General features: G+C 43.2%; 1 protein-coding gene across 2 annotated transcripts in view; it reads left to right on the top strand.

Moving 5' to 3' along the window:
- Positions 1 to 2,830, top strand: part of INIP (INTS3 and NABP interacting protein) — a 32,619-nt gene extending 29,789 nt beyond the window's left edge. For both annotated transcript variants that reach the window (XM_007178197.2, XM_057549048.1), the window contains one exon: positions 48 to 2,830. In XM_007178197.2, coding sequence (XP_007178259.1) covers positions 48 to 143 — 96 coding nt within the window. In that variant the 3' untranslated portion in view covers positions 144 to 2,830. The remainder of the gene's footprint in view (positions 1 to 47) is intronic.
- The last annotated feature ends 11,416 nt before the right edge of the window (positions 2,831 to 14,246 follow it).

Below are 14,246 nucleotides of genomic sequence, written 5' to 3'. Positions count from 1 at the left end.
GCCTTTTTTTTCTTTTCTTTTCTTTTTTTTTTTAAACTCTTCCCCAGCATGCACATGCACATTCATCTGGATACTTCATAACTCAGGATTCTGCATTTGGGAATCTTATTCTTCCTGTTTTACCTCGCCTTGACCCAGAATGAAGAAAATATTTGTAACAAAAGTGACTTTGTAATATCAAATGCCAAAGCTACTATCAGTTAGTGCTATACAAACTGTGACTTGCCGAATTTTGGTGAACTTTTACATATTTTGTTTCTTTAAAAGAAAGATATGTGTAAGTGAAAGCAAAAAAGAAGGGTGACCAGGATGATGAAAGCTCTGAAAGCTGTATTATCTGAGGAACTGATTATGCTACCCATGACTGTAACTTTTGTGTAATGCAGTTTGATTTTTAATTCTGAGTCAGACTCTGAATTAATTGGATGTGGTCATATAAACCCACCCCACCACCAGCTAGTTGGACTGAGTATATTATGTCTACAGTAGACTTTCAATAACCATTTAAAGTACTTAACTTTAAACAAATGAGGGTGCTTTTTAAAAATGTGAACCAATAGGCTTTAATAAGTTACATTCACATTTGCTGTTTATAGAATTGATATCAGTGTACCTTTTGAGTTTATAATCAACATATCCTGAAATATCCTTTAACTTGTGACTCGTTCCCTAATTCTCAATTTTAAAGGAAAACCCAAGATAAGACTAAGTTACCAACCAGTCTTAAACATCTTTCATAAACCTATGCCACTACAAATTATGTGACTAAATGCTATTAAAAACAATAAGAAATGTAGTTTTAAATTTTGTATATGCTCTTATTTAGTGTTACTGCATAAATGGTGTGCCTGTACAGTTTTACTGCCCATTTTTGCTCTAATTAGAAACATTTATTAAAGTTGAGCCCCTTTTTAGTTACTGTAAAAAGGAAAGAATTAGGTTAAGCAAGTTTCTCAACATGATACATCTTTAACAGAATCCAGGGTGCTTATTTAAATATGCAGTCCCTACAGCTGACCCTAGTCCCATGGAATTAGTGTCTCCAATTCAAAATAAAGTCTGAAAACCATGGGTTAGAGAATTCAGTTGTAGGTCCCTGAAACTTAGAGGTCATTTAGCTAACATCGACATTTTTTTTACTTGTAATAGGACTGAAATTAAGTTTTCTACTATGTCACAGATATAGTATTTTTTGTAACTGACCTCATCTTGGCCTTGAGTCCCCATCCTCCCTCTCTGGTGGTAGCCTGAAATTTAAACTTGAGATTCCAGGTTGGGTCAATAATTAGAAAAAGTTCATCTCCCTTTTCGAAGAGTTTCTTCTCTCTCCTTCCCTTAGATATTTGTACCACCCACACAGCCCCATCTTACCTAAACTATATGAAAAGGAGTGGATAATCCTAGATACGGCTGTGCCATTCAGATTCTTTCTGTTGAGAACTGGGACTGGTTTTCTTCATTTGGGTGACTTGGCAGCTGTCCCCATCCTAACGGTCACCATTACAGCAAAGGTGCCCTTTCTTCTGCTGCTGAGGATCACCTGGGGCCTTTGCCTCCGCCCTGCCTCAGGTCCACACAGCTAGCCTTGGCCCTTCTTGTCGTGGCCCTCATTTTCTTGAATTGATTTGACTAAGTTTCTGTTCTGTGTGAACCAGGAGCTACTGGCATCATTCTAAATCTACTGATGCTAAGCAGATAAATTTTTTGGATTGTATAGTTTTTTTATTGTTGAAGCCTCTGCCAAATGTGTGACTTTTATAACCTCGGTTAAAGAGATCTTTTTTCCAGTGGTATCTTTTCTGGTCTCAGCCTTTCAAATAGAGTAAGCACTTCCTTTACCCCTCTCCTTTGAGTCACTTACAAATTCAGTTCAGTTCCATGTGTATTTTTTAATACCTACTCTGTAAAGCTGTGCTTTGGGGGGAAAAGGAGAGTAAGACTTGCTCTTAAAGAGGTCACGGTGGAGAGGATCCTCCTCTGGTACAGCGGTGAGGAAGCCAGCGTCCAGTGAGTGGCACAGGGGCCGCATCCCGGAGCACGCGCAGTCTACACAGGCCTAGGAGTGTCGATGTGATTTTACCTGGCAGGGGAGGGAAGAGCTGCTCCAGGCAGAGGTCAAGATTTCATAGTCAAAGAGAAGTAGGGACGACAACAGTTGTGAGGGCTGCAGCGGGTACTGGAGAGGGCCGCAGTGGGCTCTGTCAGAAGCCCTGAGGACAAGTGCCAGCGTTGCTCCCCTCGGGCCGTGCGCGCGTGTGGCTAAGCCACTGAACCTTGAGCTTTACGTGTCACTCTGTCTCATCTGTAAGACGGCACAGAACACACTCTGCCTACTCCATAAAGTGTCTAGACCAGTATTTTTCAAAGTGCAGGTCTCAACACGTTACCGAATTGAGAGGCCAACTTAATAACTGAATGGGGTGTGACCCGCTTTTTTTTTTTTTTTTTATAAAATAGAAAATATCAGAGTACATGGCATGTAGTAATAGGAGGTTTTGTTCATGAGTCTTCCTTTTCTGTGTGTTTGTGTGTTTTACTTATTTTGTTTATTGTATGCTCCACTAGCATGTAAGGTCTTTGAAGGCAAGGGCTTTTGTTCCCTCCTTCCTTTTTGTTTACTACTGTATTCTGCTGAGAATAGTATTTGGCATATTGTAGGTAGTTAATACTTACTTACTGAAGGAATTAATGAATAAATATGACCTGGATCATAATATAAAGGTTTTTTTTTTTTTTTTTTTTTTTTTTTTACTGTGAAATGGCAAAAATGTTTTGAAAGCCACTGCTGAATAATACAGATGATAGTGCTTTGTATGACTCTGGAATAAAAACTGAAATGACTTAATAATTTCAAAGGCAGATTTTTTTTTTTCCCTGAACAATCTATAAGCTGTCTCATTATTTGTTTCAGTTCTTTGCTTTACTTTGGCAATAAAAACTCAGCTTTTATATGCACTTACGGCCCATTGAGGCAAGGGTTTTGGCAAATATGGTTACACTCAGAATAGAAGATCGACAGAGAGGACATCAGTTCGTTAGAGCAGTTGGTCCCCCCATTGGAATCCTACCAGCTGGCACTAGCCCCTTTCAGTAGCATTCAGTTCAACCAGTATTTACTGAGTGCTTCTTCCCCACCTCTGTCTGCACCGTGACTAGCACACAGTTGACACCCACAGCTTTTTTTAATGAGCAAATAAAGAATGAACATGGATGGAGGAGGAGAACTTTGCTGTCCTCAAGAACCTGACAGTCTAGAGTAGGTGACAGTAGTAGCTAATGCTAATAGCACACCAGTAGTGAGGAAGGAATGAGTACATGAGCATGGAAGGACCAGTGAAGGCTCCATCAGAGAACAATCATTTGAACTTGGCTTTCAAGATGAGAGATTCCAGCCAGGAAAGATAGGAGAGCAACATTCAGAGCAAAAGAAAAACCTGCACAGGGCTTCCCTGGTGGCGCAGTGGTTAAGAATCTGCCTGCCAGTGCAGGGGACACGGGTTCAAGCCCTGGTGTGGGAAGATCCCACATGCCGCGGAGCAACTAAGCCCATGCGCCACAACTACTGAGACTGCGCTCTAGAGCCCACGAGCCACAACTACTGAGCCTGTGTGCCACAACTACTGAAGCTCGTGTGCCTAGAGCCCGTGCTCCACAACGAGAGAAGCCACCGCAATGAGAAGCCCGCGCACCGCAACGAAGAGTAGCCCCCTCTCGCCGCAACTAGAGAAAGCCCGCGCGCAGCAACGGAGACCCAGTACAGCCAAAAATAAATAAATAAATTAAAAAAAAAAAAAAAAGAAAAACCTGCACAAAGGCAGGCAGGAGAGCCGGTGTAGGGGCCGTTGTGAAGCAACCAAAAGTCCAGTTTGGTTGGACTTGTATGGACATTGTGGGTAAATTTGTATATGGCAATAATTAGAATGAGGCCAAACGTAGGCTGGACTCATATTCTAGAGAGTCTGGAATTCCAGGGTGAGGCAAATGTCTCTAGCCCAGTATAGAGCTGGGAGTGACTGAACATTTTTGAGCACAGGCAGGTATAGAGATGAACCAATTAGGCCCTCATCAGCTCTTGGGAAAGGGGGACTTGCAAGGCACCAGAATAATTTTCACTCTCAGTTTCTACTGAGAATTCAGACAGGCGTGTTCTGTTTACATCCATGCCTCAGCTCCAGCCCCATCTACCCCTGCTGTCTCTTCCACTTAGTCCTTGGATTCTTAACCCAAATTTCTGTTTCCTCACCTCCCCCCTTATCTGCCTTTCGCTCCCACAGCTTTCTTCTAGAGCTCTACCTCCAAGAACCTTTTAAGAAAGAAAAAGCAAGGCATCCTTGCAAATATTCATTTAACCTTCACGACAGCTCAGTGAGTGGACGTTTTTAGTAGTCTACTCAGCACAAATTCTTCCTTTCCCCTTCCTAACAATACTCAGATTTTTACTGAGCATGACCCTTCCCTAATACAGCCAGTTTGCCGACTGTCTCAGCAACAGGGGTGGGCCTTAAGTGCTCCAAACCGATCAGGACAACTCCCTTTTGCCACAGCCAGTCAGCACGTGGTATATCACAGGCCACGGGAACTGGTTCAAGAGTGGACACGTTACCCAAATTCAACCCAAATGAGACTGCAGGAGAGGTTTGCTGCACGTATGGAAAAGATATGTTTTCACCTTTCTGAGACCGCTACCAAAAGGGAGTCTTTCTAGATGTGTAAAAGGAAATTATATATATTCTTTTCCTGAGTGTTGTTGGCAGCCGTCTTGTGACCATGAGGTGCAACAGCCTTAGGATGAAGCCACCACGATAAAAGGTGCAACAGAGAAATATAAAGAAACTGGATCCTTGAGGACATCATTGCACAGCTGAGTCAATTCCTAAAGTGCCGCCCTTCCTCTATGGAAGGGTATGTATGGGGGTAGTAAACTCTCATTATTGTTTAAGCCAGATTAAAGTAGGTTTTCTGTCACTTGCCATCTAAACACAAGATGTACTAACTTGCTAAGTGATCTCTTAGCCACACAGCTAGGAGGTGGGAGAGCAGAACTCAAAACTCCCATCTCGCCTCGAGTGCCACCCCCACCGCCTGCTTTTTGCTCTTAGTTGCCACCAGAGTGAGCTGCCCGCTCTTCCCTCACTTGCGGTTCAGCCTCCTGCCCTGCACCTGTGACCCCCAACCCTCCCATGACGTCCTTTCCTGATGATGCCCTGCTGTGATATCTGGAATTCCTTTGGTTCAATCACCAAAATAAATCTATACATACGTTCAAACTCTTTCTAGTCCCTGGCTTCCTCTCGAGGTCTACAGGTCTCCGGTGCCTCTCAGGAGGAGGCAGATCAGGGGTTACATCCCAGCTGCAGGTTCAGCTAGTGTCTGGCTCACTCACCATTGCCACTCCAGAGTATTCATTTCCTTTCAAAATTCACTTCTTAAAAATGCATGCTCCCTCCCCCCTTAAAAACGCCAGCATCGCCGTTGCCCAGTACTCTGCCTGGGTGCTCCCTCCCCTTCTTTAAGGACTCGACTCCTACTTCACAGTCGTCCTCTACTAACGCAGTCGTCCTGCGTTACCCCTGCTGCTGTCCTGGAGGTATCGGCAGCCACTGTCGTGTGAACTAATACCCTAGTCTCCCAGGTCCTTGACATCCTGGGCTCTAAAGACTGCCTTCCCCGTTCTTGAGTCACCAGACGCAGGCCATTCTCTGAAGCTGGAGTCAGATATTCCTCTTCCGCCCCAAGTTCTGCATCCCCTCCTGCAGCCACATGCTCTCAGTTTCCACATTGTCAGTTATTTCTTTGCATTCCTAGCTTTCTCCACAGAATCATGCTTTTTGCCTATAGATGTGCACCTACTTAAAGATAGTCTGATGATCTTACATTTTGTCCAAGGCTGGACTAACCGTCCCTTCACCGCTAGACAGCATTTGCTTCTACAGCACCTCCCACTAGCACATCTAACCACCCTACCTGCATTTGTGACCATATGATACTCTGCCTTACTTGCTGTAATGGATGAATGGTTCACATTCCTTTTGAAAGCTGGTTTCTTCATTTGTCTTCCATTGATCTACATCCTATTATTTACTGCCCCATTTCTCTGCTTTCCTGTGTAACTCCTGAAAAGAGTTGTCTCTGCCAACTGCCTTTAATTTCTGTCTGCATATTGTCTCTGGAACTCACCCTAATCAAGCTTATGTCTCTACAAATTCACTGAAATTATTCTTGTAAAACCACCGGTCGTCTCCACGTGGCCAAATCCAGTTGTCAATCTTCATCCCTTGTCTTCCTTGAACTCTCAGCAGCATTTTCCACAACGAATCATTCCCTCTTTCTTTTCTTTTTTTTTTTTTTTGGCCACTCCGAGCAGCATGTGGGATCTGACCTGTGACCCCTGCAGTGGAAGCGCAGAGTCCTAACCACTGGACTGCCAGGGAAGTCCCCCCCTCACTCCCTCTTTCTTGAAACGCTCTCTGCACCTGTCTTCAGCAGCCCTGCACTCTCCTGGTTTTCCTCCTACCTTATTGGTTGTTTCTTCTCAGTCTCATTTACTGGCTTCTCCACCTTCCAAATGCAAAATGTTGGAATACCCTAGAGATCAGCCTTTCCATCTCCTTTCTATCTACAGTCATTCCCTGGGTAATCTTCATCCAGTACTGTGGCTTAAGTACAATCTTCTGATTGATTGCTTTCAAACTTAAGTCCCCAACCCTGAACTCTCTTTGTGTTGGTTAGTCTCCAAAGATGGCTGCCATCCAATCCCTCTAGGCACATGCCACTCTTCTCATCAAAAGGCAGAGTCTGTGTTCCCTCCGCTCGCGTGTGCTGGCCCTGTGACATGTTTTGACCAATAGGATATGGCAGAAGAGGTGCTATGTCATTTTGGACCTATCCTTTATGAAGCCTGACAACTTCTGATCTCATCCTTTCTGGAGAAACCAGTTGCCACGTAAGAAGTCTGACTCCCTGAGGTGCCAGATACGTGAATGAAGATACTTTGGACCTTCCCACGTAGCCCACTACTGAATGCAGCCAAGTGAGTGATCCCAGCTGATGCCACATAGAGAACTGCACAGCTGAGCCAGTCAGTCAACCCACAGGATGATAAATAATAAATTGTTGCTGTTTTAAACTCCTAAATTTTGGGGTAGTTTATTTATTAAGCAGCAAAAGATAACTGAAATACCCTTGATCTCCAAACTCCCATATCCACTGTCAAACTGACATCTCCACTTGGAAGTCTAATAGGCAACCAAACTTAACATGTCCAGACTTGGACTCTTAACGCCTCACCTTCCCAGCATACTCTTCCCCTGGCATTCCCTGACTCAGTAAATCGCTATTTGCACAGCCGTAAGTTATAGGAGTTATTCTGGACTCCTTTCTCACACTCCTTTCAATCTTAGCAGCTCTAGCCTCAAAGTATATTCAGAATCCCATGAATTCTTACTACTTCCACTTCTAACATCTTGCTCCAAGCCACCATCATCATATACCTAGACTTCTGCAACAGACTTCTAACTGGCTTTCCTCCTTCCACATTTGTCCCCTGTCCTTCATCTCACCCCACAGTTGAGAATTTCAACACAACAGCCAGAGTGATGTTTTAAAAATGTAAGTAAGGCATCTGAAAAGATGCTCAGCATCACTAATCATTAAGGAAATGCAAATAAAAAACCACAATGATGGCTGCTGTCAAAAAAACCCAAACAAACCAAAAAAACCAGAAGACAAATGTTGGTGAGAATGTGGAGAAATTGGAACCCTCGTGCACTGTTGGTGGGAATGTAAAATGGTTCAACTGCTGTGGAAAACGGTATGTTGGTTCCTCAAAAAATTAAACATAGAGTTATCCTTCGATCCAGTAATTCTGCTTCTGGGCATAAACCCAGAAGAACTGAAAGCAGGGACTCAAACAGATATGTCTGCACCCATGTTCACAGCAGAATCATTCACAAAAGCCAAAAGGTGGAAACAACTTAAATATCCATCATCGGGAGAATAGATAAAAACTATGGTATATACATACAACAGTTATTATTCAGCCTTAAAAAGGAATGAAATTCTGATACATGCTACAACACAGACGAACCCTGAAGCCATTATGCTAAGTGAAATAAGCCAGACACAGGACAAATATTCCACTTATATGAGATGCCTAGAGTAGTCAAATTCATAGAAACAGAAAGTAAAATGGTGGTTTTACTCAGGGGCCGGGAGAAGGGGGAAATGAGTTATTATTTAATGGGTACTGAGTTACACTATGGGATGATGAAAAAGTTCTGGAAATGAACAGTCGTGATGGTTGCACAACAATGTGAATGTACTTAACGCCCCTGAACTGTAACATTTAAAAATGGTTAAAATGGTAAATTTTAGGGCTTCCCTGGTGGCGCAGTGGTTGAGAATCTGCCTGCTAATGCGGGAGACACGGGTTCGAGCCCTGGTCTGGGAAGATCCCACATGCCACGGAGCAGCTGGGCCCGTGAGCCACAGCTGCTGAGCCTGCGCGTCTGGAGCCTGTGCCCCGCAACGGGAGGGGCCGCGATAGTGAAAGGCCCGCGCACCGCGATGAAGAGCGGTCCCCGCACCGCGATGAAGAGTGGCCCCCACTTGCCACAACTAGAGAAAGCCCTCGCACGAACCGAAGATCCAGCACAGCCAAAAATAAATAAATAAATAAATTAAAAAAAAAAAAAAGTAAATTTTATGTACATTTTACCATAATAATTTTTTAATATAAGTTAAGATCATGTCTTTTCTCTAATGAGTTTCCATCTCACTAAGAGTAAAAGCCAAAATCTTTACAATGGATTACAACTATACAAAATATTGTCAAATGAGTCTCTGTTGGAACAAAGAGAATTTAGCTGAAAACAGGCAACGTTTTTCCCCCCTTGAATCTTAATGTACTCTTTTCTCTTTCCCTCTTAGAGTTATTAAGCTTTTCTACTGAGAGGCTGTTGATCTACTGAAAACGGCCAGTGACCAAAATGACAATTGGAATTTGAGCCAAAAGTATATGTGCTTCCATCTCATGCTAGATTTAACAGGTCTACATGATAATGAATGTCAGTCCCTGGTCCAGAGTGATATTCTTATTCTTTGCAGCTTTGGTCAGACAAACCAGCCTGGTCCATCAAACAGAAAATAGTTTGACCTGAGATGCCCAGCCCTTCCGCTCTACCGGAAGGTGATGATGTTTTCTTAGCCCCTGCTGTCTGCCTCAATGTCAGGCGAAAGCAGCTTTGAAGAGCTAGGGACCTCCCCCCGCTTTTCCCTCTGCCTGGCACGGTCTTCCCCCCCTTTACCCATGTAGCTTTGCTCCCTCAACAGTCTCAAGTCTTTACTTAAATGTCATCTTTTAAATGATGCCTTCTTGGACCACTGTATTCAAAATTTCATCTCCCTTTATCAGCAACCTTGCTTAATTTTTCTCTGGACACTTGGCACCTTCTAACATAGAATGTAACTGACTTTCTTATTTTGTTTATTGTCTGCCTTCTCCCACTAGAATATAAGGGCTGTAAGTGCAAACACTTTTGTGTGTGTGGGGGGGGTTTTCACTGATATATACCCCCAGTACTTAGAATAGTGCCTGGCACATTGTAACAAGTGTTCAAACATTTTAATGAACAAATGAAATAAGTCTTGGTCCTCAGCATGGACCCTCTCCCCAAGTGAATGTACACATAGACATACACACAAAAAAACCTATGCCTATAATCTTAGGGGTTCCTAGACTCCCTGAAACCCAGCCATGGGTGCCAGGTTAAAACTCTTCGGTCAAAAGGAATTTAGCTGTACCTCTTTGGGTACTTCTCCAGCGCATTCTTTCGGAAATCTTCTCCACGCCACAGATGTTATGACTATTGGGAGTCTCCCAGGAGATTCCAGAGCCTTGTAATATTGTAGCAAACACAGTGAAGCTGGCAGCCGTAATTCTGTTAAGAAAACAGGAGTGTGTGCCAGCCCCTCATTACTCATTACTGAGCTATTAATTCAAGTTCTCTTAGGAAAACATCCAACAGTGAAAAGACAGGCTCTGAGCAGCCACAAGCTAAAGCACAGCCAGCCCTCTGTCCTGGTGTCCCGGGTTAGCCCCTTTGTGGGGCAAATGCTCAGCTGCTCCCTTTGAACACACCTGGCTCCTTGGGGATGGGAGTTGCCCTGCAGGGTGACAGTGACCGGCTCCTGGTCCTGTTCAACGTTGCTAACTCCCGAGGCTGCAGAATCCAAGAGGACTGGCTGCTCCTTAGAGGGGGAGCTCACATGTCCAGCGTGCCAGGCAAGAACTGAGGGTTGAGTAAGACTTTCACAAAAGAAAGGGGTGATGGCAGAGGAGCGGGTGGAAGGAGAGGGCATCCTGGGCAGAGGGGAGGGCAGGAGCAGGCCCAGTGCAGAGACGCGGGAGTGGGGAAACAGCACGAGCCAGCCTCCATGTGGAGGGTATGGAGCTTTATCAGAAGGGCTTTGGAGAGCCATGGATGGGGTAATGATAGAATAAGATGTGCATTTAGTGAGATTTCCCCAGGAAGCAGTGGAGGATAGACTAGTAGAGGCAAGAAGACCACTCAGGTTGCTTTTAAGTGATCCTGAGGCAAGCGGTATGGGCTGACCAAGCTGGTGGCCGCGAGCAGAATGGGAAGGGGAGAGATTCAAGGGTTATTAAGGCGGGTAGAATTATCCAATGATGGAAACACAATGGAGGATGAGAGAGGAATGGGGGGAGAGGGAGGACGGAGGTCATAGAAAATGTCAGGTTTCTGGCCTGGGCAACACGGTGGATCCAGGTGCCATTACCTTAGGAAGAAATACGGGTGGGACCTGGGTTGAGGAGCTTTCTCAGCTGCGGTTCCACTAGAGAAGTAAGCACTGCTGCCCTAAGGCCTCCACCGTCTGGAAGGAATGAACGTCTCTCCCCTGATCTAGAATGGCACTAGTTCTCCTCAGGAGAACTGAGAAAACAGGCACTCGGGTTGCATTCTGCATTCTGCGGTTCAGACCAAGAGCCCCGGTTGAAAAAGGTTTCGATAATGTAGGTCTGCTTATGCTCAGGCCATGGGAGGGGATGAAATCGCCCTGACGAAGTGTATAAAATTGAATCAGTAAAAATGACAAGAGTCAAGGGATGAGGCGCCTGAGAATCTAGAGACACAGCGAAAAAATCAGGAGACAGTGACACCTTAAGTCCTCATGGGAGCCAAGGAGAAGGTAACTTCAGACAGAAGAGGCTGGCCAAGCTGTTTCCCACAGGGGTTGGCTGCACCCCTGGTGACGCTACAGAGGATTCCTGGGGTACATGCGGGCAAACGCTTCTAACTTTAGTAGTTACGTATTGTTGTCTCTATGTACTGCAAGGAATCCAGCATTTATGTAGCAATATAAATAACCACAGCTAACAGTTATTATTTTTTGACAGTTACTAGGTACCGGCCATTGTTCTAAGTGCTGTATACGTATTAATAGTCTTACTTAATCCTCACCACAATCCTACAAGCTAGATATTATTGTTATCCCCTTTTTAAAGATGAAGACATTGAGGCACAGAGAGGTCAAATAACTTGCCCAAGGTCACAGAACTAGTAAGAGGCAGAGCTGGAATTTGAACCTGAGGGGTTTGACTCCAGGAACCCTGCTTTAAAAAAAAGGATTTATTTCTGGCTTTAAAATAAATTCAAGTAAAAGAAAAGGATCAATTTCAAGAAAATAGCAAATAAATAATAGAACAAGTGGACTCAGCTATCACAAAATTGTTAAGGAGGGACACGAATGACTGACACTTGGGAAGCAGTGCCCTGGCTGCATTGGTACATTGAGGAGAAATGCACGATAGTGAACTGTACATAGTCTGCACATGTCCTGAGACTACAGGACAAAAGGAATCATCTAGATAATGCTGCTCCCTGCCTATGGGGAGGTCCAATTGCATCCTTTCAATTCTGGGCCATTATCCTAGGGACAGACAACAAACCACAAATATAGTATTAACTGTTAACTGTCAAAAATGTTATTTGTTATTGGTGGGCGTTAGATTCTTTAATAATGTCTTTAAAGAGTCACTGGGTTCTTTAAATTTGACCAAACTGTTACACATTATCACCATACTTAAGTGTATTAGAAATGTGCTAAATTACTTCCATGACTGCATTTTGAACATTTCAACAGCTGAGTACATTGTAAATACTCCGGCAGGAATTTTGATTTCTCATCCTTATTTCTTTGGGATCCCATGAGTAATACAAGAAGCGTGTTTATTGCTGAAATATATCTTGCTTAATGTCTTTCATGTCTGTCCCTGGTGTCTTACCAGCAAAAATGGTAGTGAAAATGATCCTAAGCAGAGGAAGAAATCAAACAGGGAAACCGAAAGAAGAAACAGAAAAGGAAATGTCCTGGGGAAGGAAGATGGGCTGCACACCTTCTGGGGCTCCAGGTCCTAATCTGGGAGAGGGCAAGAAAAAGGAGATGGAACAGACTGAAACAAGCCAAAAGGTATTGTTCCTGAGAGACGCCCTCAGGCACTGGGAAAGAATGTCTTGACACCTAAGGGAGAGCGGGCAGGCACCAGGCCATTGGCGCCTCTAGCTCTGTCTACCCTACGTAATACATCCTTGCTGGTCCTTGCCTGCAGGTTCTCTCATTAGTAGCACATAGTTTCCAGAGCAACGCCATGAGGAGTATTTGTCCTCAGGCCTAGAAGGCCATGTGCTACCCCAGGCCTTTTGGGGCCCTGGCTCAGTGTGCCCATCTTGGGTACTTTGAGCATGATGGATCACATCTCAATCTGTATGTTACAACTAAGGCTGCTGGGATCAACAATATTTCCACAGATCTACTCTCTGTATTAAAGGGAGAGACAAAATGTGTTGCTATCTAGTAGATGCAAACAAGACCATGTTAACAATTCAAATTTCACTGGTTCTTGCCATTACTGTTACAACTCACCATTCTTGCCTGAAAATGTTCCTTGGGTATTATCTAGAGGGTCTTACTTGTATTTGTCAGCATCGTTACTCTCACCTCTCCTCAGGTCCTTCCTTTCAGCTTGAAGATTCTGTGATTCTATAAGATTGGTAAGGAGGGTTGTGGAGTCTCTAGTACAAGAGCTTTTTGTGTGTTTATTTTAAAGTCTGCCTTATAGAAAATTTCAAACATCTACAAAAAAACAGAGAAGAGTATAATGAATTCTCATGTACCCATTGATCTGCTTTAACAATTTATATACATCTACACCTCCACCTTCTCTACCCCTCTGGATTATTTTGAAGCATATTCTTAAATATTTTAGCATAGATCTCAAAAAGACAACTCATTTTTTAAAAATCTAGTGCAGGAGTTTTTAAACTTGGGTTTATATATGTAATGTTGCATGCAAATACACATCTTCTTGAGAAAATGACCTACAGCTCTCATCAAAGTTTTTAACTGGTTCAAGAGTCTAAGATTTTAAAAATCATTGCTCTAAGCAAAACAATGAGAAGAGATTAAATTTGCTTTAGGGTCAATACTTGTGAATGAAACCTCTCATCTTTTCACCATTACCACCATTACACTCATTCTTAAGTATTTTTCAGAAACTTGTTTCCTAGGAATGATTTTAGCTGTTGTAAATATAGAACAGTAAATTTCAACTTTAAAAGGTTTTAGGATTAAATGCACTCTCCAAAAGCCATAAATACTAATCTAAAGAGCAGAAAAACATTAGAGGCATGTATACAATGGTCAATATACAATCACCATGAGAGCTTTCCAAATGGGCCCTCAGCCTGCCAAGTGAAGAAATCTACATCAGAGAACCAGAGGAGAGTCAGTCAGAACTGATTTCACCAGAAGCATTAGCTCAGAGGCAGAGAATACAGGCATAGAACTGCTCAGAATGTCCCTACGTTTTGCAAAATACAAAGGACAACATACTTCCAGGAATGTGATGCTAAAATAAAAAAATTCAGAAACCATACATACTGCTGATTAAGTTAAAGTTACTCAGTTATTTTAATAAAACAGACATAAAATATACATTAACATTTTCTTTATTTTCAAAAATCTGGGTTAAACAGGCAAGCTGCATGTACATAAACTGAACCAAACAACACACCAACAACTTAAAAAAAACAAAACAAAAAAAACCCCAGAACATTGCAAATTAAGACTCTACTGGACTATCAACTAGAGGGCTGGACTAAATGAACAAGAAACCCTGACGCTCTATGACAGAAAATTGATGGCATACGTGCTTTCCCACTCGGGTG

This window comes from Balaenoptera acutorostrata, chromosome 6, assembly GCF_949987535.1.
Source record: "Balaenoptera acutorostrata chromosome 6, mBalAcu1.1, whole genome shotgun sequence".
Taxonomy (NCBI): domain Eukaryota; kingdom Metazoa; phylum Chordata; class Mammalia; order Artiodactyla; family Balaenopteridae; genus Balaenoptera; species Balaenoptera acutorostrata.
Note: the sequence above shows the minus strand (reverse complement) of the source record. Positions and strands in the feature narration are given on the sequence as shown.